This window comes from Kryptolebias marmoratus, linkage group LG5, assembly GCF_001649575.2.
Source record: "Kryptolebias marmoratus isolate JLee-2015 linkage group LG5, ASM164957v2, whole genome shotgun sequence".
Taxonomy (NCBI): Eukaryota; Metazoa; Chordata; class Actinopteri; order Cyprinodontiformes; family Rivulidae; genus Kryptolebias; species Kryptolebias marmoratus.
The window spans coordinates 13629692-13650591 of record NC_051434.1 but is presented as its reverse complement, the minus strand read 5'-3'; the positions used below and the strand labels follow the sequence as shown (position 1 = coordinate 13650591).

At 41.3% G+C, this 20900-nt stretch overlaps 3 protein-coding genes and 1 long non-coding RNA gene across 8 annotated transcripts in view; 2 read left to right on the top strand and 2 right to left on the bottom strand.

Annotated features, from left to right (window-relative positions):
• Window positions 1–1032: 1032 nt before the first annotated feature.
• On the bottom strand, window positions 1033–3121 carry LOC108238552 (proline-rich protein 15). 2 transcript variants are annotated; one of them, XM_017420754.3, is made up of 2 exons: window positions 3006–3121; window positions 1033–2276 (listed from the first exon to the last, which is right to left on the bottom strand). In XM_017420754.3, exon 2 carries the CDS (start codon window positions 2254–2256, stop codon window positions 1882–1884), a length of 375 nt encoding a protein of 124 aa, XP_017276243.1. In that variant the 5' UTR covers window positions 2257–2276; window positions 3006–3121; the 3' UTR covers window positions 1033–1881. The 2 variants fall into 2 exon arrangements, with proteins under 2 accessions (XP_017276243.1, XP_017276226.1); XM_017420737.3 differs by lacking the exon at window positions 3006–3121 and adding an exon at window positions 2659–2999.
• A 2819-nt stretch (window positions 3122–5940) lies between these two features.
• Window positions 5941–8841, top strand: LOC119617023. Its single transcript, XR_005233174.1, has 3 exons — window positions 5941–6552; window positions 6823–6951; window positions 8712–8841. It is a non-coding gene; the product is annotated as an uncharacterized LOC119617023 (long non-coding RNA).
• A 2611-nt stretch (window positions 8842–11452) lies between these two features.
• On the top strand, window positions 11453–18180 carry oxnad1 (oxidoreductase NAD-binding domain containing 1). 4 transcript variants are annotated; one of them, XR_003039469.2, is made up of 10 exons: window positions 11453–11602; window positions 12049–12169; window positions 13791–13857; window positions 14011–14114; window positions 15247–15388; window positions 16281–16526; window positions 16657–16765; window positions 16946–17099; window positions 17213–17290; window positions 17857–18180. XR_003039469.2 is itself a non-coding variant. In XM_025007717.2 (9 exons), the coding sequence occupies exons 2-9, from the start codon at window positions 12063–12065 to the stop codon at window positions 17229–17231; spliced, it is 948 nt and encodes a 315-aa protein (XP_024863485.1). In that variant the 5' UTR covers window positions 11453–11602; window positions 12049–12062; the 3' UTR covers window positions 17232–17435. The 4 variants fall into 4 exon arrangements, 2 of the variants coding, with proteins under 2 accessions (XP_024863485.1, XP_017281802.1); XR_003039470.2 differs by having other exon boundaries at window positions 16946–17290; XM_025007717.2 differs by lacking the exon at window positions 17857–18180 and having other exon boundaries at window positions 17213–17435.
• The window catches only part of rftn1a (raftlin, lipid raft linker 1a), a 30529-nt gene continuing 27794 nt past the window's right edge, over window positions 18166–20900 (bottom strand). The window contains exon 10 of the mRNA XM_037975656.1: window positions 18166–20731. Coding sequence (XP_037831584.1) covers window positions 20318–20731 — 414 coding nt within the window. The 3' untranslated portion in view covers window positions 18166–20317. The remainder of the gene's footprint in view (window positions 20732–20900) is intronic.

Here is a 20900-nt window from a genome sequence, read left to right as displayed (position 1 = left end):
CCTTCCACTTCTTCTTTTCTGCGTCCACACTGAAGAAGCTGAGTTCGTGTGGAGTCGGTCCAGCTCAGAAGCTGGGGTTTGTGTCCCCCTCCCTCCCCCTCAGGGAGCGCACTGCGGGAGGCGCACAGAGCCAAACCCCTCCTCACAAACACATGTGGACCAATGGTGAGAGGGAGGTCCCGGGTCAGCACTTTAACTCGGCTTAATCACACATTCGGGATGGAAAGAAAGAGCATCTGAATCAATAAAATCGGTTTATTTAACAAAATGCACATGTTTTAGCCCCTTTCAGTCTAGTCAGCTGGGTTTTTTTCCCCCTAACCGGATGGAAGCACACGTCTGCCCCCCAGTGTTGAAACCACAGCATTGCAGCTCCTCCTCACTCCCATTGGTGTACATTCATCTTCAAAGAATCCAGCCCCTGTTTAACCTGTTTCCCTTCTCATTACAAACAGACAATAGTGGAGGATGAAATTTAATAATCCTAATGTGATTCCATGGTTATATTCCGCCATAACCTTTACACACACTCTCACACACACCTTAAAATGTAACAGTGGAGAAGGAATGCTGTGACACCAGGATATGTTCCTCCTTTTACTGAAAGTACTTTAAGAATATGAAGGTAAAGTGCCGCGGGCTCTCCTGCAGACATGTGTTCTGAGTACACCGAGATGGAGCCTTTTAAACGCTTTAAACTTGTTCTCTACCGCGTTACTGCCGTTTTTCATCAGGCTTGCAGCCAAATGGGAAGGTACAGGCTTTTGTCTGCCGCTTCTTTTGAGATGTATCCTCCCGTGTTGTTCCAAAATTCAACATTAATCCAGTTTCCCTGAAGCTTTTTGTGTTACTGGAACTACAAACATTTGTTTTTCTTTTCAAAGTCCACAATGCTATTCCCAAGGAGGACCGCAAAGTAAACTCCCGGTACAATACGACGCCATACAGCGCCGTACAATTAGATGATACATTTCGTATTCAGGCTTGAGCTGTTTGATTTAAGACACTGAAAGGACAATTACGACACAGTCATAGAGTCAGCTGTTGCAGATTTATTTCTCATTTTACCTTCACGTACGTATTCACAGGCGATCAAAAACACAACTGTTCTGAAAAGCAAATAAAACTAAAAAAAAAAAAACTTTTTCGGTAAAGGCAGCTTTGCAAGAAACCTTGTTAAAAATGCCAAATTTCATCCTTCATCAAAACATTTTCTGCTTTTTGCCGATAAGTCCTGTGCATCGGACTAAAAGCCACCTTTTTTTTCCAGAAACCTTCATCAGAATCCTTCTGAGCCTTTAGAATCAACAACTTTGAAAAGACATTGCAAAATAAGGATCATCCTTCACCATTAAACATATATTACTCTTAACGTTTCTTACAGAAATATGGTAAACCTAAATAGTAGTTTGTGAAGTTTCATAAGAGACAGTAGCGTCGGGTGACTGTGTTGGTTGTAATGTTAGAAGCTTTTCAATCACTAAAACAAGGATGCTGTAGGATAAACTACACCGGATCTAAAAGTGCTGCCTGCATTTCCAATCAATCTTGTCCTTCAAGTTGGGATTGTGGCATTTTGCTTGCAAAATGGACCATTATCATAAACAAAAACCATTTGTGAGTTACTTAACATTATTTCTGTCACCCTCATAGGCATCAACAAATGTCCAATAATCGAAACAACAAAATCTATCACACCACATGTTTCAAATTCTGTTTGTGGAAGAAAACTTCAATGATCATCGTCATCATCATCATAACTTCATGACAATGAAGCGTCTCGGTCTATTTAAAGCCCTCTTATTCTTTTAAAGAAACACTGTAAAAGCAGTCTTTGGTCTCCTGCTCCTCCTCTTCCTCCTCGCCACCGTAGGTCCTCCTTCAGTAATACAGAGCCTGCTCTTTGTCCTTCTCCTCTATGGGGAGGGTCTTGCGCACCTTGCCCTTTACTTTGAACCGGCCGGAGCGGGACACCTTCATGTTCCTGCGACACGACTGCTCGTTGAACACCGAGTCCAGCTGGGAGTCGTCGTAGGTGTCGTCGCCGTTGTATCTTTTGTCACCGAGGTACTTATTGGACTCCTGCTGGGAGGGGACCACGTTGCCGGAGGTCTTGGAGGCTGCAGAGTCGGGGTTTCTCTGCCTGTCTTGTGCAAAGGGGTCAAAGTCCGGGCCAATGATGTTAGATGAGTCCTTGGCACCTCCATTCTTCTTCTTGGGCAGGAAGGCTTTCCACCATGGGTTCCTCTCTGTCATCTTGGACTTGTAGAAGGGTCCTGCAAAACGAACAAATCAGGTCACTTATTTGTCTGCTGTCATGGGATGTTTTCATCCTTTAAAAATTAAGTCACACATGAAGTAACTTATTCATCCAGGCACAATGAGCTTATCAAAGAAACCATGACTATTTTCGGTTCTTCATCATCATCCTCACCAATAAACAATCTTATTCAGGGTGAAAGATCCTGGCAACGTTTGAATTTTTTTTTATTTCCAGCAGTTCAGGTTTATTTTAAATCTTCTTCTTCCTCCCTCCCAAGTTTCAGCAGCTAATCTCATGAATAACCAGTGTAACCATATTTAGACTCTCTGAAAAACTGGTTTCATGAGTCGTGAGAACAGAAGCGCAAATCACAGTGTGAACTCAGGAAGACTCACCTGGGATGTGAAGTAATACTTTTTTTTTTTTTTTTTTAAAGAAAAAAGCTCCAAATCAGTGTGGGAAAGTCACACTTTTGGTTGTGTTGAGATGTTTTCCAAATCGTTGAGCATTCAGGGTCTGTTTTCCTTCAGTAGTTTCCTTCAAAGCGTAGCAGAAGATGTATCCATTTTACGCACGAGCCAGGTGCCTCGTCTTCTCACGCCCCTCCGCCACCAAAGTGTGTGTGAGCGTGTGTGTGTGTGCTGTTTTCAAATGTTTTTTTCCTAATAACCAGTTGCCCTCCTGTCCAGCAGCTCTTGAGCATAAAAGAGTTGAAGTGACACATTCGCAAGTAGTGGCTTACCTCCTCTGAAACAAGTTTCCGCCTCCGAAACTCTCTCCTGGAAGCACCTGTCCGCCTGTCCCGATTGGATGAACCCCCTGGAGTGGGTCACGTGCGCACGGGAAAGGTGCCACGGTGGGCGGGGTTTAGGGTTGCGTGGCAACGTGCCCCACGGGAGCGTGCGCCTCTGCCGTGGCAGATAACACCACGCAAAATAAATAAAAAAAAAAAAAAAATAAAAAAAAACACAAGAGTCCTTTGTATGAGCTCAGCCCAACCCAAGCCAGGGAGGCAAAATGTGTTTAGGCTGCTGCTTGTCACACAAAGGAGTGGAACAGGGTGGTGAGAACGTTATTCATAATGGAGTTTCACGCACTTCAGAACATGGGTTTATATCAGGCCACAGTGCCAAAGTCTTAAAACCATTAAAAGAAGGAGATGGCATTCCAGCACTGAGGATGCTGTTGTTATGTTAAGTGACGAGAAGCAGTCTGACGTGGAGACCTCAGCTTCTGAGTCAGGTTTTAAAATGATCATTATTATTATTATGTGTATGTTTTGTTTCTCCTTCGGGTCTTTTCAGACTGACAAGTGACCATGACACTAATAGTGAGCAGTGATCCATGTCTGGAGCCATCTTTTGTATAGAGGGCTCTATCATTTTTCACAGACTGAAACAGGTTTTAAAGGTCTCTAACATGACACTACAGCACAAGAAGTTTTTTTAATTCATGCTCAGTAATTGTGTTTCGAGTATCTAAACTTTAGCAACTAAAAGCATTACATCTTTAAAACCTGTTTGGCAGTCAGTCATTACTGCAGGTCATTTACTTTAATACAAGCGAAACCACTTGTGCTCCATTTAGTTTTGCAATAAAAAGCAAGTTAATGTTTTACACAAAATTAAATCTGTATTTATTGGGAAACGTTGCACTCATATGACTTTTCTTAATAAGAGTGCTGATGCAAAGGCACCCCTGTTACTGTTCGCCTGTTATTCTTTCATTTCTGTCATGACTTTTGATTCAAAATTCCCCCAGTTATAAAAACAACGTCCCTACAAAAACAACAACAAAAAGAAAACTTTAAAAAGTGCAGCTTGCTTGAAAATAGTTTGCTTTGACTTTTGTTGCAGTCCATATACAATGAGACAAAATTTTAAAAAAAAATTGGAAACTATTTATACAAATATGGGATTTTGGCTAAATAAGCAAGACAACCCTGTCTTGTTTGGAGCTCCGTAGCTCAGACATACATCACAGCAGAAACATCATTCTGAGTGTAAACAGCTCATAGAAAGTTGCAGTTTACGGGACTGAACTGTCATTTTGATGTTTTTATGGTTTCCCCACAATCACAGTTTAGGTTTTATGATTTTTAAAGATACTGACACTGAATCTTTATCTTACAGTGACACATTAACTTCTGAGCTGCCAAACGTTCTGCAAACAGACTCGCCTCACGCTCACAAGCTTTACACTTCCTCCACAGTTTACACATCAAAACGTGAGCATTTTTTGCCCTCTCACTCACTGTGCCTCCCACCGTCGGCGGACTTATGTTTTTCCTCTAAAATCCCCTCAAAGTGCAGACCACACACCCAAGCTCTTATTGACTCACATCAAATATGAGCCCAGAAAGTTGTTTTAAAAAATTGAAGTGAAGTTTTTTTTTCAACTTGTCATATCTTTTATATGAAACTCTGCAGAAACATGCAAATTTGAATGCAGGAATTTAGGAATATTTTCAGTTCGACTTGTAGTTTTTGAACAGCGACTGCTTGTTTAAGGGTTATTTTATTCTCTGTCTCTTAAAGAGTGTTGTCAGGGAATGAGAGTCACAGGTGTGTGGTAACCACGGTGACCCTAACGCAGCTAATGGCTGCCGCTTTAACAATTATTTTGAGCTGGGATTCTCTTTATACTTTTTTAACCATGTATGCAGTCAGTCTTGTACATAATGTAATATAACACTGGATTTGAATGTAGTCAGTGAAAACACACGTAGATTTAGCTGGTGTGTATTTTTCTTTTTTTTTAGTGGTTTTGAATTTTTACATGCGATATAAGATTGTCACATTGAATTTATCCACTCTTTCTTTTTAGGCTGTTTGTAAATGTGGCCTTGTCTTCGTGACTGACTGAGCAAAACTCTTCTCTTAGATGTGAAACCATGCTGACAAAGTGGGTTTTGTTTGAGTTCGGAGTCCCCTGAGTGGTTTCAGCCTGGTTTGTTGCCAACAGGGATGCCCCAGACAAACAGAGACAGAAACAGAGAGAGGGCGGAGGGAGGAGGAGGAGGAGGAGGGGGGGGGCAATGAGGGTTTACTTTTAGTCTCACTCCTCTGAAAGTGAGAGCGAAAGTTGCTGCTTTGGCACAAGGAATGTGTACCATCTGAGTCCCTCTCTCCCTCCTTCAGCAGGAGGTTGCCTGCATGCCTGAGGAACTCCCTGGCCTCCCATCCGTCCATCATCCCGGTCGAAACTCCCCGGAGTTGCTCTCCGTCACACAACAGAGTAAACTTCCTTTACCGGCGCACAGAATGCACCGCTCACATCTTCTAAACTGTATCTAAACACATATTTAACACTGGAGATGAACATTTCAGGACTCAAATAAAGTGCTAAATTGAAAGCTGATCATCCTACATCTGCATGAATATTTTGTAGTCAGATCATGATCTTAAAAGCTCTCATTTAAGAGACACGAACGGTTCTGTTTGTTTGACTTTTATAGATTTCAGACAAAACTCATATCAATTATATCACCTCTCAGTTTGGTTCTGCTGCTGCCTCTCTGCTCCAAATCTGCCAATCTGCTTCTCTCTACATGAGGGTAGTTTCACTTTAAGCTGATTATTGGCTTTATCCGCACCGGACAGAGATAACATCTCTGCAAGACTTTGTAGATATGTACAATAAACATTCGCTGCAGTATTGCATCTTTTTTCTTTTTTTTTTTTTCTGAATCGATTTTTAAAATTTCATTATGGGGAGTATTTGGCCATTGAAACGCAGAAGCAAATGTGAAGAAGGAGTTCTGAAAACTGAGTAATCCCGTCGAGAGATGTCGAAACTGTGCCTCAAAAAGGTATTTCCTCCGTGTGCGTTTGCTGCTGTGCCTGGAAACAGTTGACTTACTGACCTCATCAAAACTTTTTTCAACTTGCGTCATTTGGGAAAACCAGTCACACAGGGATTTAAAAAAAAAGCTCCTCTAAGTAATATAAAAAAAATAGCAAGCATGAAAAAATAAAACTGTTATAATCGCTTTATTTCTATGTTACTATACAATCCTTGGGATCGTAAAACTGTTGATTAGGATCCAGATATTTAATTGTTATTGATAGTTTGCGTAATTTCCTGATCATGTTAGGCTGTGTGCTGACATCTGTGGAAGCCTGCTTTTAAAGGAAGTGCTACGAGTTTAAATGATTTGCATTTAAAGCATTCTCCTCTTTGAGTTCCTGATAAAGAGCCAGGAAGTGCATGGATTTCTGCTGAGCTCCACGTCAGAATGAAACACCAGTTTTCCAGATTGACATCATCCCAAGAGCTATCTGCAACAGGTGAGATATTAAATGTTTACAACCAGCACAGAAGCACACTCTAAAAGATCTGAAGTATTCCTCTAACATCACAAATCCAAAGAAAATGCTCACAGACTTGAGAATAAACAAATGCACAGGACACCTAGCCCTCCACATTGATGATACGAAGTGTGTGGGAAGATTTGAAGTTTCTCTGTGTCGGCTTGTCAAAGCTGATGTGGACCAGAAAGACCTCATAGTTCCCTCTCAGACAGAACCAAACCAGCTTCTTCTGTCAAATGTCTGCAGCAGCAGAATGAAGGCGGTCCTGATGAAGCCTGTCACGATGTCCCGGCTGCGCCACCTCTGAGAGAAAAGGTCTGCATCGTAGAGATGGCGCTCCCCGAACCCGACATCATCGACAGACTCGTGAAGAAGGTGAGCGGAACAAACGAGGACAACACACACACACACACACACACCCTCTTTGTGGTCTGTTTGAAGTTCTGCCATCTGACAAGTAATTAAAAGCAGAACAGACTGACACATTTTTTTACCTCACCCTTCTGAGAAAAAGTAAAATGTACAGTAAATACACACACACACGTGCACTCTAAGTACTGAAGCACAGACACATACACACACACACACACGCGGGTATCTACAAGACTTTCCACCCTGATCTCAGAACATTTATTTCTTCTGAATAATTTAACATGCTTATGGTTTGTCTGCTCTTTCAAGATTGCTTTGTTTTCTTTGGTTTGTGCATTTTAATGACCAGAGAGCACCAGAATAAAACTGCACTGTCTTGACTACATTAATAAATAAACATCAGTGAAAAATCTTATGTGACTTTGATGCTGGCAACAAGTTTAATGAAACAGAGACCGGACATGTTTTGTGTCTTTTCTTTTCCAAAATGTTGTCTTTGTTCTTGCTAGATATTAAACTTGAATGGTTTTGGAGGGGGGGGGGGTTCTGAACACAAACCTCTTTTCATGCAGTGACAGGTGTTGATTGATGCCGTGTAGCATTGCTCTGCGTCCACACTGTGCTCTCATAGGTGCTGCTGGTTGTCGGACTCGGAGTTTGCTGCGAGCTGCATGGTTCCCTTTACTGCAAAGATCTGATGTTATGTACAGAAATGATGTCTCATTTTACTGCATCAGATTGCCCTAAATGAGCTTCAGCTCAGAAAACACAGCGCCAAAGGTTTTCAGAAATGTTTCTGTCTGCTCCAGAACCTTTTTTATTTTAATGGAGTCTGGCGAAAGATCAGAAAATCACAACTCTGAAGGATAAACTCAGCTGTATGTATTAGAAGCATTTCATTTCTGATTATAGTACCAAGGAGGATTAAATACCCATATTCTTTTGTATTTTATTTTGAAAAACTTTATTCCTAAAATGTTGAACTATTTGCCCACTCAGCAGAAAACTAGCTAAAAGCTAAGTGACAAAAGGCTAACTAAAATTATCAAAATGCTGGCTAAAAACTAAAAGTAGCTAAAATTAGCTAAAAGCTAAAAGTTGTATAAGAAGGCAAATATGGAGCAAGTATGCTGAAACAGATTTAAAAGACAATAATGTCTTAAAAGGAATTGAAGAGATCTGAACGTATTTCTATGGGGAAAATGTAAATGATGTTAGATATTTTGAAAAATAGAAAAGTTACAAAAACCGAAAGTCATAGCACCCACCTCCTGAACGAGCTGAATGTTTTTATATATGAATGGCTAAAATAGCACAAAGTGTGCTGCCAAAAATAAAAAAAATAAAATAAAATAAATAATAATGCTGAATCAGCATTTTCCTAATGAATAAATAAATGTTCTGACGTTATTATTATTTTAATAAAAATAAAGTATTTGTAAAAAAATTTGGTTTTGTTCCCTTTTTTTTTTAAACAGAACGCCCCAACACTTTACAAACAGGCTTGTACGCTGATACTTAGGTCAGAGGTCAACACAAAGTGACACACTTTGAATGCAGTGGTGTTACTCAACTGAACGTTTACAATCAGTGAGGTTGACCCAGACGCACGCAGGCTCAAAGTGCATGCGTCTGTGTGTGTTTATGCTTGTGTTTCCTGATGACGTCTGATGCGCCTCACTCGTGTGCCAAGTGCATACGGGTGCAGCGAGTGACAGCGCGAATTCAGAGAAACCTGAAAATCTCTACTTGTCATTCGGCAGCATCGACCAACAGGTTGAGCAAAGGTGTGTGATGGGAAAAAAGCGCGGCGAGGCAGCCAGTCGGACTGGTAGAGTCAGCTGGGAAAGAAACAAACCCTGCAAAGGAAGTGAGCAGCTACTGTATCTAAGGTTGGTAACAACAGAAACAACAATCGGTTCCACTTGGCCTCTGAAAAACACAAACTCTCCAAAGCGTTTGACGGTTTTCTCATCAAGAATAAACCTGTCGCTGTAGATCTCAGTCTAAAACCTGTTTTAACAAACAGTTGTTTCTGTCCAGTGCAGCTGAGAAGAGTTTTCTGTCTCCAGGAAACGAGTTTCACCTCTTTAATTGTGTCCCTTAATTTAAGAGAGGTATTGTTAGGCTGGTTTTCCTCCTGCTTTTTTTTTTTTCTCTCTCTCTCTGACAATATGAAACTGCACGTAACACAAAGCAGAGGTCCACCTGTGCTTAGTGCAAGGAAAGAAAACCTGCAGGAATGCAGAAAGGAATCCAGCAGTTACGAGTTATTTTCCCTGTCCCTGCTGAGTTTCTACAAGCACATAAACACACCCGGATGTGTACCCACACAGCTCTTTATAACTATACCTTCAAGTTTCTCTCTGACCACAGATCTCTTCACCGGAGAGCACCCTTCTCTCTATCAAAATCTTTCATTTTTTTGGACAACCTGAGACAGAACCAGAAATCAAATTAGAGAAGAAATCAGGGAGTTGATTTTTTTTTATCTCTCTCTTCTGAAACGAGAGTGAAAGTTGCCACCGTGGCACCTGGTTTGTGCCACGTGAGTGTCAGTTTTTCTTCTTTAGCAACATTTTCCTTCCACCCACCACATAGGTAGAAATTCTGCAGAAAAAAAAATCTCTCTGTACTGTAAGGCTACTCATACTTTGCACAGGTACATACAGTAAATAAATAAATGCATCAGTGTCAACATCATCATCATCGTTCGTAGATTTGACCTCAGATCAGCATTCAAGGTTTAAATTTAGTCTTTCTTTTTTTAGGCCAAGCTTTAAAAAGGATCATGATGAAAAAAATGACATCAGATTTAATGAGAGTGCAATCCGCACCTCAACACATCTTTAACAAACAATACTAACCAACTAGTGACACAGTTTGAAACAATGACTCAACAGAATTTCTTCCTAACTACTTGTTTGATCTATAAACACCTAATTGTCTTTAATGAACGACATTTCAACAGAAATTTAAACGCTTTATCACTAAAAAAACAACTAACACATAGAAACCCTGTTGGTTGTCTGCAGTGTGAGGCCTAGCTGCAATCTGACACATTTAAATTTAGATATTATTATCCAAACAGCATCCAAGATTACCTAAACCTCTCTAATTTGACCACAAGGAGGAGCCAAAATGACAACAAAAAAAAACTTTAAAAATAAAGAAAAGAGGATTTTATTGTGGCAAAGCTGAAAGATAAAAACTCATCTTCTTTTCACCTCAACAGATAAATATCATTTTAAACTAAAACTGAGTACAGATGCACCTAAATGTGAGGATTTTGTCATGTTTACAACCATTTTTCAACTACATTCATTAGACTGAGATTTTTTTTTCTAACTATTGAGTTAAAAGTGTTTCTCACTCCAGTTCATAAATCAAACTCTGAGACCAATAATAAATCACAAAAAATACATTAAATGCATTTATTATGCTAAGACTGATGCCAAAAAACAAACAAACAAATGAAATAAAACAGTGTTCTGTATCTTTTGAATATTGGCTACGTTAAAACAAGACTTAACTATCCATCCGTCCATCCATTTTCTTTACCCGCTTCTCCATTCCGGGTCATGGGGAGCTGGTGCCTGTCCCCAGCTGTCACTGTGCGAGAGGCGGGGGACACCCTGGACAGGTCGCATGTCCATCACAGGGCCACATAGAGACTAATGAGACAAACAACCATTCACACTCTCACTCACACCTAGGGACAATTTTAGAGTCATCAATTAAGACTTAACTATAAATTCACAAAATAAACCAAAAATCCTTTAAAAAAAACTTTGTCATAAATACAAACCTTGAAGCTTGAGTGTTTGGAAGCAAACTCAAATTGTCGAACTTATTCTGAATATTTACTGCATAACACAGGACTAAAGTTAGAAAAAAAATCATCTCAGAAAAGATTTAAAACACAGTCAGTGTAGACATGTTTGGTCTGAAACATTTTACACTGACAAAGATTCAGATACAATGGGCACTATTTTTTACAAACACACAAACACACACACATCACTAAAGATGTGTGTGTGGGAGAGAAATAAGAGAAATAAGAAACACTTCTAGGCCAAAAACAAAGCAAAACAAATTGGCTAGTTGTTCAGTGTCCATTAGAAAGGCACAATGAGCTTTTGAATGCATGATGACAGCAGCTGCCTTTTTTTGTCTTGAAATGACCCAGTGAACCCAAACTGGAACATCTCAGGTTACAAAAGCTTAAACAATGAGCTACAACATGGTGAAAAACTACAGGGGAAATGTGAAGGACTGCGAAAATCCCTAATTCCCCTGCTATTCAATATGAAAGCTGCGGATGTCACTGATTAACTTACCTTATTTCACTTCATTAAATGTAAAAATAACAAGGAATGATTCAGCAAATGTCTATAATCGTTAAACCAGCTATAAAAATCTGGCTAACAAACAAGAAAGCTTTACACACAAAATAGTTTACAATGCATTCCCCTGCAGAGAGACCAGTCGGCCGGCAGGGGGCGCTCTCAACAACAGCCAAGTCATTTTATCTCGCAGAAGAAGTCCTCACAAGCAAGACCGCACAATTTGTGTCATGTAATGGCAAAATGTCGAAGGTTGTCATAGTTTAAGTGTTTTTCTTTTTATTGGAACACAGCGTTGTCTTTCCTAGGTAAGAAAAACAGCGTGTTAGATTTAAGAGACAAACCGGATCGGAACCACCGGCATTACTGACATGATGCAGCTTTAGCTAGTTAGCTAACAAACACCAAGCTGGCTACACCAAACTCCATTTAATTAATCATAACAATACATGTTGCCGCTTTATTCTCATAATGTAACATCTGACGACAAGCCTTTTCGTTTGTCTTTTATGGTTTAGTAGTAAAATAATGTTCGGTGGTTAGAAAGGATGTTTTTTTTTTTTTGCTAAAGTGAGGTTTTAGGGACGTTTTATGAGGTTGGCTGGTTGCATTTTCTTGATTAAATCTCTTAAATAAATAGGAGCCTGAGCCGCTGAATCACCAGCTGCGTGAACCGCACTTAAAAAGGTCACGCATTGTCAGTGTGTGTGACCTTTTGCCTTTGACAGCTGATGTTCTCTCTTTGTTCTGACAGGAACCCGGGCAGAGATGATCCCCTGTGGGTTCGTGTCCGCCGCTGTTCGAAGCTTCACCCCGTCGGGTCCCGCCGGTGGTCGGTTCTGCTGGAGGCTCCTGGGGACCGGCTCTGCCACCAGGTGAGTCTGGGGGCCTCTTCCCTGACATCTCTTGGACTAACTAGGTGACAGCAAAGCACATTGTGTACTTTTATCCTAATGGGTCAATTTCTTTATGTAGGTGTAATGATTCTTCGCTTACATATGTGTTAATTTGTTCCCATTTCGTCTCCATTTCTATAAGATATGTGATATTTATTACTGACGGGGATTTCCTCATAAAGATTTCTTTGTCCCAGCTACAAATCCAAGCTATCAAGCAAGTCTCAAACAGATACTTTTATTATTTTACCTTTGTTTTAAGCGCCGACTTGCAGATTGCATACCATAAGTACATTAAAGGTATTAAAATCAATGCCATCATGTGCTTGACACCTCAGCATATGCCAGGTGAACTTTTTTATACAGCTCGAATAGCGCTTCAAAAGGTGACTAACTATTTTCTCCACCACAGCGATTGGTTGGTCATCCAGAGCAATAAACTCAATCACCTGTTCTGTAATTCTTTTTGTCTTATCGCTGTTTCGTAGAAACATGTCTCCTCTATTTTTAGAAAGTCTCTTGAAGTGTGTTGCTTTAGGCCCTGCGTCACTGAGTTGCGACTGTTAAGAGACTAGTCGTGAGGGGGGATAAATTGCGAGAAAATACCTGAAATTTCTGTTGCGATCTCGCTGAACTCTGAGTGTTTGTGCGACCAAGTGACCAAAAAGCCACAAGCTCGTGTTTTGAGAGGCCAGTTCTTGGAAATCACAGCTTGTTTTTGTGTGCACGGCTTTCAAAACCGTGTTCTTGGCTGTGCACGTCATTTTGTTACCCACCGCCGCTGTTTCGGCCCGCTTTGTTCCCACCTCGGAAGCTGACCTCCATGTTTATGTTTTAATTTGCTGGACCAGTTTTTCAATACCGTATTTTCTTCACTATAGGGCGCACTGGATTATAAGGTGCACTGTCAATGAATGGTCTGTTTTGAAACTTTTGTCATATATAAGGCGCACCGGACTATAAGGCGCGTCGTGCACCTTCCAATTTTTATAACTTTGCATGGACCTCGCGTGACGCGATCCATGCGACTTTAACTGAGCCTTAATGCTGCGAGCGGTGCAGCTTTGTAGTTTACCAAAGTCGTACTAAAACATTACGACTTCTTACATATATAAGGCGCTCCGGATTATAAGGCGCACTGTTGTATTTTGAGAAAATTAAAGGCTTTTAAGTGCGCCTTATAGACTGAAAAATACGGTATTTCATATTAATTGTCAGTGTGGTTTTCAGGCCCAGAAACTTGCCTTGGATGTTTTCTGTCAGAGGACAGCTCGAAATACAGCTGTAGTGTTCTTGAGATGAATTAGAAATACTTGTGGCAAATTTCAGATTAGTTCGAGACGAGTTGGAGACGCTCACAACGACTCTGTAACTACTTTGAGAGGAAAGCTTGAGATGGGCTCGGGACGTCCCTGTCGCTTTGTGTGAGCTGGCCTGTTAAACTTTACTGTTCTCTAGTGAGATTCAGTCCAAACTCCATTTTCCTTTTCTAGGAATTTGTTGCCACATAAAAGGTTGCTTTCTGGGTAGTTTTTCGCTCGTTGTACACAAACCGTCTGGACAAACACAGCACGTAATCTATCCGTTATCTCCTTACCAGACGAAACATGTCCTCCAAAAGACAAGTGGACCATCTGGAGAGGACGGCGAGCAACTACAGACAAAATGTAAGCTAATACTTTCTGCTTGAGCTGGTCATATCCTAACTGTTTGACTTGTAAAATCATGTCCTCAAACCTTATTTAGGCTCAAGGTTAATAATCTGCTTCTAAACATTTCTGGTTTTGCGTGTTTGTGTTTTCACTGGCTGCGTAATTTAGGCTCTGTATCCAGCTGAAGTATGTGGAATCGTGAACGAGTCAGAGACAGTGAAAAGACTGAGAATAGGCGTCCATCCAGACTTCACTTTTAAAGCAGGACAGTGGTGAGTAGACGCTCTTCAACTTGAACATTTATGGCTGCATAAATGTCCCTCTTATCCAACTCATTGGCGACCTCGGCTCCTGAGGCAGATTAATAACATCAGATTTCGGCTGCCATTTGTTTGTCTTTTTGTAATGGCTGAATTACTCATAGCCACCACATGGTGGCAGTATTCTGTCAGATTCATTTGCCTGAGTTTGAAGCTGTGATTACTGACAACTTTTACAGTTAAAGTCCTTTATCAGAGGGTGCATTGTTGTTATTGTCACTAAAGGAAGAATTAAAGCTCATTAGCTCGTCAGATGAAGAGCTATCAGACGAGTATTACTGCTCAGTCGACTGCTCCACGTTCACTTATTAGAAACGGTTTGGACTCATTTCAAGATGATTTATTCTGCGCCTCGGCTTCAAATGACTCTTGAAGTAATTAAAAATACTTCTTTAATGATGGCAGTCCTCCTTTTTCCAAGAGTCTCGGTCTGCCAGCTTGTGTTGCCAGTGTTAATCAGTGCACATAATGCAGCATGTACACGAGCCCATATTGTTGGTGGGCGGTGGTGAGGCAGCCTGTTGTTTTGCTCTGACTAATAGTCCAATGTAAACGGGTGGAAAGCTATGAGCTTAAAGTGTTTTTTTATTTTTTCTCGAGCTAAAACGCTGTCCGCTCCTTCGTCCGCAGGTGGGAACAGATCAGGACAAAAATCTGTGCATTTTTCTCAGCCCATCTTGATTTGTAATGCCTTTGAGGGTTGTGGACTTTGTGACTTTTTTTTTTTTTTTAAATGCAACACACTGTGTGATTGTTGCGCTGTTGGAGCATTAGCTCAGTGGTTTCACACGCAACGACATTGTTGAAGAACGACTTGCTGCGATTTGAGCGAGCTTTGCATTCGGTCGACCTTTCATTCAGCCTGTGACCTGCAGCTCAGCTGGTTTTCACAGCTGAATGGGATGCACACGTTAAATAAAGAACAACGCTTGGCTATAGTGTTTAAAAAAACAACAACAAAAAAAAAGAAGATGATTTTCTCTTCAAAAACAAGACGTGTTGCACGAGAGCGTAGTCGGTTAATCTCTACTTCATGTGATGGATTAATTAAACATGGTGTCTGATTGACGTTATGTGGTTGCAGGGTCGATTTCTTCATCCCCGGCGTGGAGAAGGTGGGGGGTTTCTCCATGTGCTCCAGCCCGGGTTTGCTGCAGCGGGAGGGGGTCATCGAACTGGCCATCAAATACACCAAACACCCCCCGGCACACTGGGTCCACACGGCGGTGAGTGGGGCTGGTCATTTTCACATTAACTTTATGTAGATTCTCTGGGGGAGGAAAAAAAAGTGTATAAAGTTACGTAGAGAAGGATACAAGAGAATCAAAATAAATTATTCACTTCCTGTTAATGGCTTGTGTGCGTTTATGTGTGTGATGATGTTGGAAAAAACGAATGAGTTGAGCAAACAGCATCGCTGTTAAAACCACACTGAAGTTTGGTTGCATTTACAATTAGTAATTAGCGTTTAGTGGAAATGTTGAGATTAAAGTCCAGCGTTCAGTTTTAACAACATTCACAGAGGGGGGGAAAAATGGTCGAGGAGGAACATTTTTAAGTTTCTCAACGTTGTATTTTATTCACTAGGAACCATTTGTCCAAGCATTGCTCATTTAAAACAAACAAAAGCCCATTGATTAAGTAGTACTTGCATAAAAAATGTTGTTTGTTTTTTTCCCGGCTTGCCTTCTTCTGCCGTCTACATATTTGTTTGCAGCCTCTGCATTTAATGAAGGATCATAATAAACCGTTTTAGACTGCCGCGCCATTAAAAGAAGAAATAGGAGAAAGCCGCTTGCATTTTTAATGTCCTGAAACCTCCAGCGCTCAGCTCTGGGACTGCCGTTTGAACTCTCTTGTTTGATATTGTGCTCCTGTGTAGTTCGCGCACCATTTTAGCAGTTTAGGAGAGCGTGTATTGTCGTGTGACTGCGTGCAGATGAAAGCGTTTGACTTTGTTTCTTAGAATGCGTAAACCTGTGCAGTGGCATTGTTTTGTTGAGTGTTTGCATTCTGATTTGAGGCATGCTGCTTAATGTTTACTGAGGTTAACTGGGTTAAACACACTCCTCCTGAATTATTTTTACTAAATGATGTTTTTTTTTGTCCTCCTTTCAGTGCAACGTTGGCTCCCGAGTGGCCATGCGTGTCGGCGGGGATTTCTTCTTTGACCCCTCGCCTTCTGACCCCTCTGTGGACTTACTGTTGGTGGCTGGTGGCGTAGGGATCAACCCCTTGTACTCAATCCTGTTGCACACTACAGATCTGCTGCATCTCAATCAAGCTTCACGTGGGCGGGACTACAACATCAGCTCCGCCCACCTCTGTTACAGCGCCAAGAACACTGAGGAGCTGCTCTTCAAGGTTTGAATTAAAACTGTGATTTTGACTGATTTTTTTTTTTTTTAATGGAGGAATTTCTGAAGTGTGTCTCAGCTATGCAAAGGGAAACCTGTGCATAGATTTATCACAATCCGACTCGTGTTTTTTCCAGAGCTCTATCACCGAGGCGTGTCGACAGTTTCCTGACAAGTTCTCCTGTCACTTCCACGTCACGCAACAAAGGGCAGAAGTCGACCCGCACCTCCAGCCATTTGTCAGAAGTAAGTTCCACGAACGTGCGGTTTTTCATTTAGCTGGAATGACTGAGCGGCTGTCACATTCTACCACAGCCTGCTTTCGCAGATTTATCTGTCAGCGTGCAGAACGGGCCCTCGGCGGCAGTAAGTGCCTCAGTCAGCACGGAGTTGTAATTAATAGGTTTTCTCTCTCCGTCTCCTCAGGTGGAAGGATCACAGAGGAGGAGTTGCAGGCTCACGTGAACCCGCAAAGGACTTTGTGCTACTTGTGCGGCCCTCCGCCCATGATCGAAGCAATTTCCAAAACCCTCACTGGCCTCGGCCTCCCAAAAGACAGGATCCTCTTTGAGAAATGGTGGTAGGACCAGAGACGATTCTCAGAAACTGGCCTCCTCTCTTGTTTTCTCTGACATCATCAGAAGAAGAATGTAACAAACATTTCTTTGTGATTTTTTTTTTTTTAAACAAAAGCTCAAGTGAAACTCTCTGATCCCTCCTGTGGCAAGATCAGTAACAGACTGGGAGGCCTAGTCACTCGTCGGCTAACAGGTGACTCAAAAACTGTGGAGATGAATTTTATTTCCTTTAATATAACCAGGAAGACATCAGCAACTTCAGTACCTCCTTCTTGTGTACACTTTTCAACAAAATGTGACGTGGAAAATAAAACAATCACGTAAGGTTTGCACCTTTATGCAGGCTTGTTGAGTTTGACTCTAAAGTGTTAAAGCAGCATCGTGTGGCTTTTACGAGGCTTAGATTTCAGACAGCTGACATTAAATTACGGGACCAGATCAACCTCAGATGTAACGTTCACACCGTCAGATAAGTGGCAGGTAAAGTCACCTGCTTCCTTATTGGGCAGATGTGTGATCTGCTCACTGAAAACCTGACAAAATCAGTAAGTTTCCCAGACGACAGACAGACAGATGTTACCATTTTCTTCAAAAAAAAGGATTTTGATTTCGAATCATTGGACGTTTCGCTGTTCCCGACATTAAGCAGAAACTTGACGATCTTAACCCACTCTTTAACTCACTGCTCCGTGCACACACACACACACACACACCTCCTGCACAGCCTTTTCTTCACTCGCAAACGGTTTCTCATCCCAGGGTAGAGGAGGAAGTGTCCCACGGCGCTCCGTAATGGAACCTCCAGGTGGTCTCTGATTGGTTTGGATCACCGGCCCTCCCACGTGAGACGGAGTCGCAGCCTTCCCGCCGTCGCCTCGGTCGTGTTGTCATTCCTTCCAGCTACGAAGAAAACTATTTACATAGGTAACAGAACATTTAAATGAAATAAAAAAAAACACCAAGGAGGTTTGTTTCGAAACACTTTATTGATCTCATTATATCAAGACCTACATGTTACACCACTTTTACACTTCACGGGTAGTCCAAGAAAAAAGGGATAGCTAGCTCTTTTTCTTTTTTTTTTTTTTTAAAAAAAGGACATTTTCTTGGGTCACTTAATGCAGTACAATAAAACAAAAAGTTGTTCAGAGGAGGAGGAGGAAATCACCTCTAAAATGTCGATTACTTCCCCTAAAAATAGATATGTCGTATTGCTCCCAATGTTTTTAAAACTTGCCTCACTGTGGTTTAATGGCTGAAAACCATTAAGGCTTTTCTTAAAAATATTGTATATTTAAGACATTTTAAAAACCTAAATGGGAACTATTAACTGAGCAAAACCTTTTACAGTATAAATTCCCTCTGGTGCTTGATTTCTGAGTAACTTATCTGCGTCAATGAAGTATTTTTTGTTTTAAGCTAATTTATCTGCATTTACAGGCTGGCTGTTTGAATCCAGACTATTTATTTTTAATGATTTATGATTTTCCGGTTTTATTTTGGATAGTTATTTTATATCAGACCACCTGTTTAACTGATGCAGGCTTTAGGACCTGGAGCTTTTAATGTGTAACCTGATTTTTAAGAGGCTCAAATTTTTAATAGTTTGTCAATCAAGTGACAGATGCTTTAGGTCTAAAGAGCAGCGAAGATTCTTCTGTTTAGTTTTAGCTTTTGTTGGTTATGAACACAACTTGACCGCAGCATTCCTTGACCCCCACCTCGCATGCCAAAGTTTTAAAAAAAGCTCTTCCATGATCTGGTAGTTTTCAGAGTACCTGCCGGGGAGGATTCTCAGCTACTACCACGCAAAACCTTAGCTCAGTATCTGTAAAATTGTCCGAGTTAAAGCCATTTCTGTGTTTGCTAAGGTTGATTAAAGTGTAGCGGCCATCTTGAATCACGTTGACTCCTAAATGTAATCGGCTGTATTTGTACATCCAGTGATTACTTTGTTTTATTAAAATTTGCCAAGTGATTAAAGAGAAATTTCGCTAACAGAGACCAAACTAACCCACACGGGCAATTACATGATCGCCCACCGCCATAATGAAATTTAAAACTGGTGACTTATTTAGCCTTTTTTACTTCTGGGATGCTTTCAGTTAGTTTTGGGTTTGAGGCCGTCTACACTTTGATGTGAGCTTACATCGCATTAACGATCACCAGCGATGCTCAAATACTGGCAACTACACGTGCCAACATTTTGCTTCCAAGTGTTTTACAGATTGTGTTTTGGCTTCACTTTTATCTTCTGTTTTAGAACTAGATTTAGTTGTTTTTTTCCTCCTTTATTCTGAGCAAAAGGTCTAATCTGATCCTTCTCTTAAGACTCATGAAACATTCATCTCTTTTATATTTGCTCTTGTATCATATTTTACTTACCACAGACCCCGGGGACTGTAAAAGTCCTGGACTGTGTTCTGTACTGAGCAGAACATGGTAATGATTTTCTTTTCTGTGGATGTCAAGACCGATTTACGTTCGGGAGCTCCTCGCTGCATATTGTTTTTCTCAGACTTCTGCAAACTGCTGATCAAGCCACTCTTAATATCAGCATAAAGGGAGGCCTATTCCACATAAAGCTGACCCCAGACCTGCTGCAGAAACAATGAAAGAACCAACCCAGCTGCCCACTGAACAGACTGAGCGTCATTTTTCCAACTACCAACAAGATTTACTTGTAATTCCTAAACTTGTCCTCCAACTTTTATGTCAATATGTTCAAATTAAAAAGGTAAGAATCTTATTCAGCCTATAACTGCAATTTGAAATTAGTAAAATAAGAAAAAAAAGGCCCAAATGTCTTTGGATCTAACTATTGGTTCAAGCTCCATTGTAGACTACTAAACCCCTATGAACTTTTTTTTTTCTCTCAACCTTTATAATTCATATAAAAATATTCAGTAGGACAAGTGAAATGAAAAATTCCAGTCTAAAAGGACAAATCTGTAAAAAATAAAAGTGCAAAGAAAATCATATTTAAGGCATCGACTGGAGACTAGCTCTAGGTCACGCTGTGTGAGACATCTGAAAGCAGAGAACTGCACAACACTCGCTCCATTTACTGCCCCAAGCAGAGCAGACACGACCATGAACACAACAAAACATGGCTACCTTTGGGTTTGCCGCAGCAACTAAAACTTAAGTTTAAAAGCTTGTTTTTGTCCTGCAGGTAAACCAGGTTTCAGCTCCCTCTGCCTGCTTCGTGCCCAATCTGTCAGCAAACGCCTGAAAACAGCTGGTGTTTGATCCGCTCCTCCGCCCTGACCTTCTCCTTTAACCCCCGAGTGTCGCTCTGACAGAAGTCCGTCCATCTCACCGACCTCTCCTGCGGGATCTCGTCGACGTCAGTTTCCTCCTCGGCGGAGGCGCGGCGCTCCAGCAGGAACGAGAAGCCCTTTTGATGCGGCGCATCCCCTCCGCTCCTCTGAAGGCTTGCTCTCTTGCTCCTTCCGCTATCCCTGCTCCTCCTCCTCTCTGCCGCCGCTTCCTCCTCCTCCTCTTCTTCCTCAGCGTTAATTCTCAGCCTGTCCATCTCAGTCTGGATCACGAGGGACTTGCTCTCTTGTTCATCCAGCGCCTCTCCGGCAGAATGTTTCTTTGCCTTGCTGCGACTTTTGAGGTTCAGCATCTGAAATCAAACGGATCCGTTTGAGAGAGATTTTCTGCTCTTGTGTTGTGCCTTTTTATTCCATCTCTGCAGACACCTGACAAACCACAACAAAGCGCTGCTCACTGATGCTTCTTTCCTGTACAGTTTGAGGCCAAGTACTTGCCTATTATTAGACTTTTTCTAAGTG

What these genes read in the sequence shown, in the direction of transcription:
- LOC108238552 (XM_017420754.3), bottom strand. Translation starts at nt 2,256, where the DNA reads ATGACAGAGAGGAACCCATGGTGGAAAGCCTTCCTGCCCAAGAAGAAG.
- oxnad1 (XM_025007717.2), top strand. Translation starts at nt 12,063, where the DNA reads ATGATCCCCTGTGGGTTCGTGTCCGCCGCTGTTCGAAGCTTCACCCCG. An exon ending in CGAGCAACTACAGACAAAAT is followed by an intron (nt 13,858 to 14,010) that starts GTAAGCTAATAC and finishes TGCGTAATTTAG; the next exon opens with GCTCTGTATCCAGCTGAAGT. An exon ending in CACACTGGGTCCACACGGCG is followed by an intron (nt 15,389 to 16,280) that starts GTGAGTGGGGCT and finishes TCCTCCTTTCAG; the next exon opens with TGCAACGTTGGCTCCCGAGT.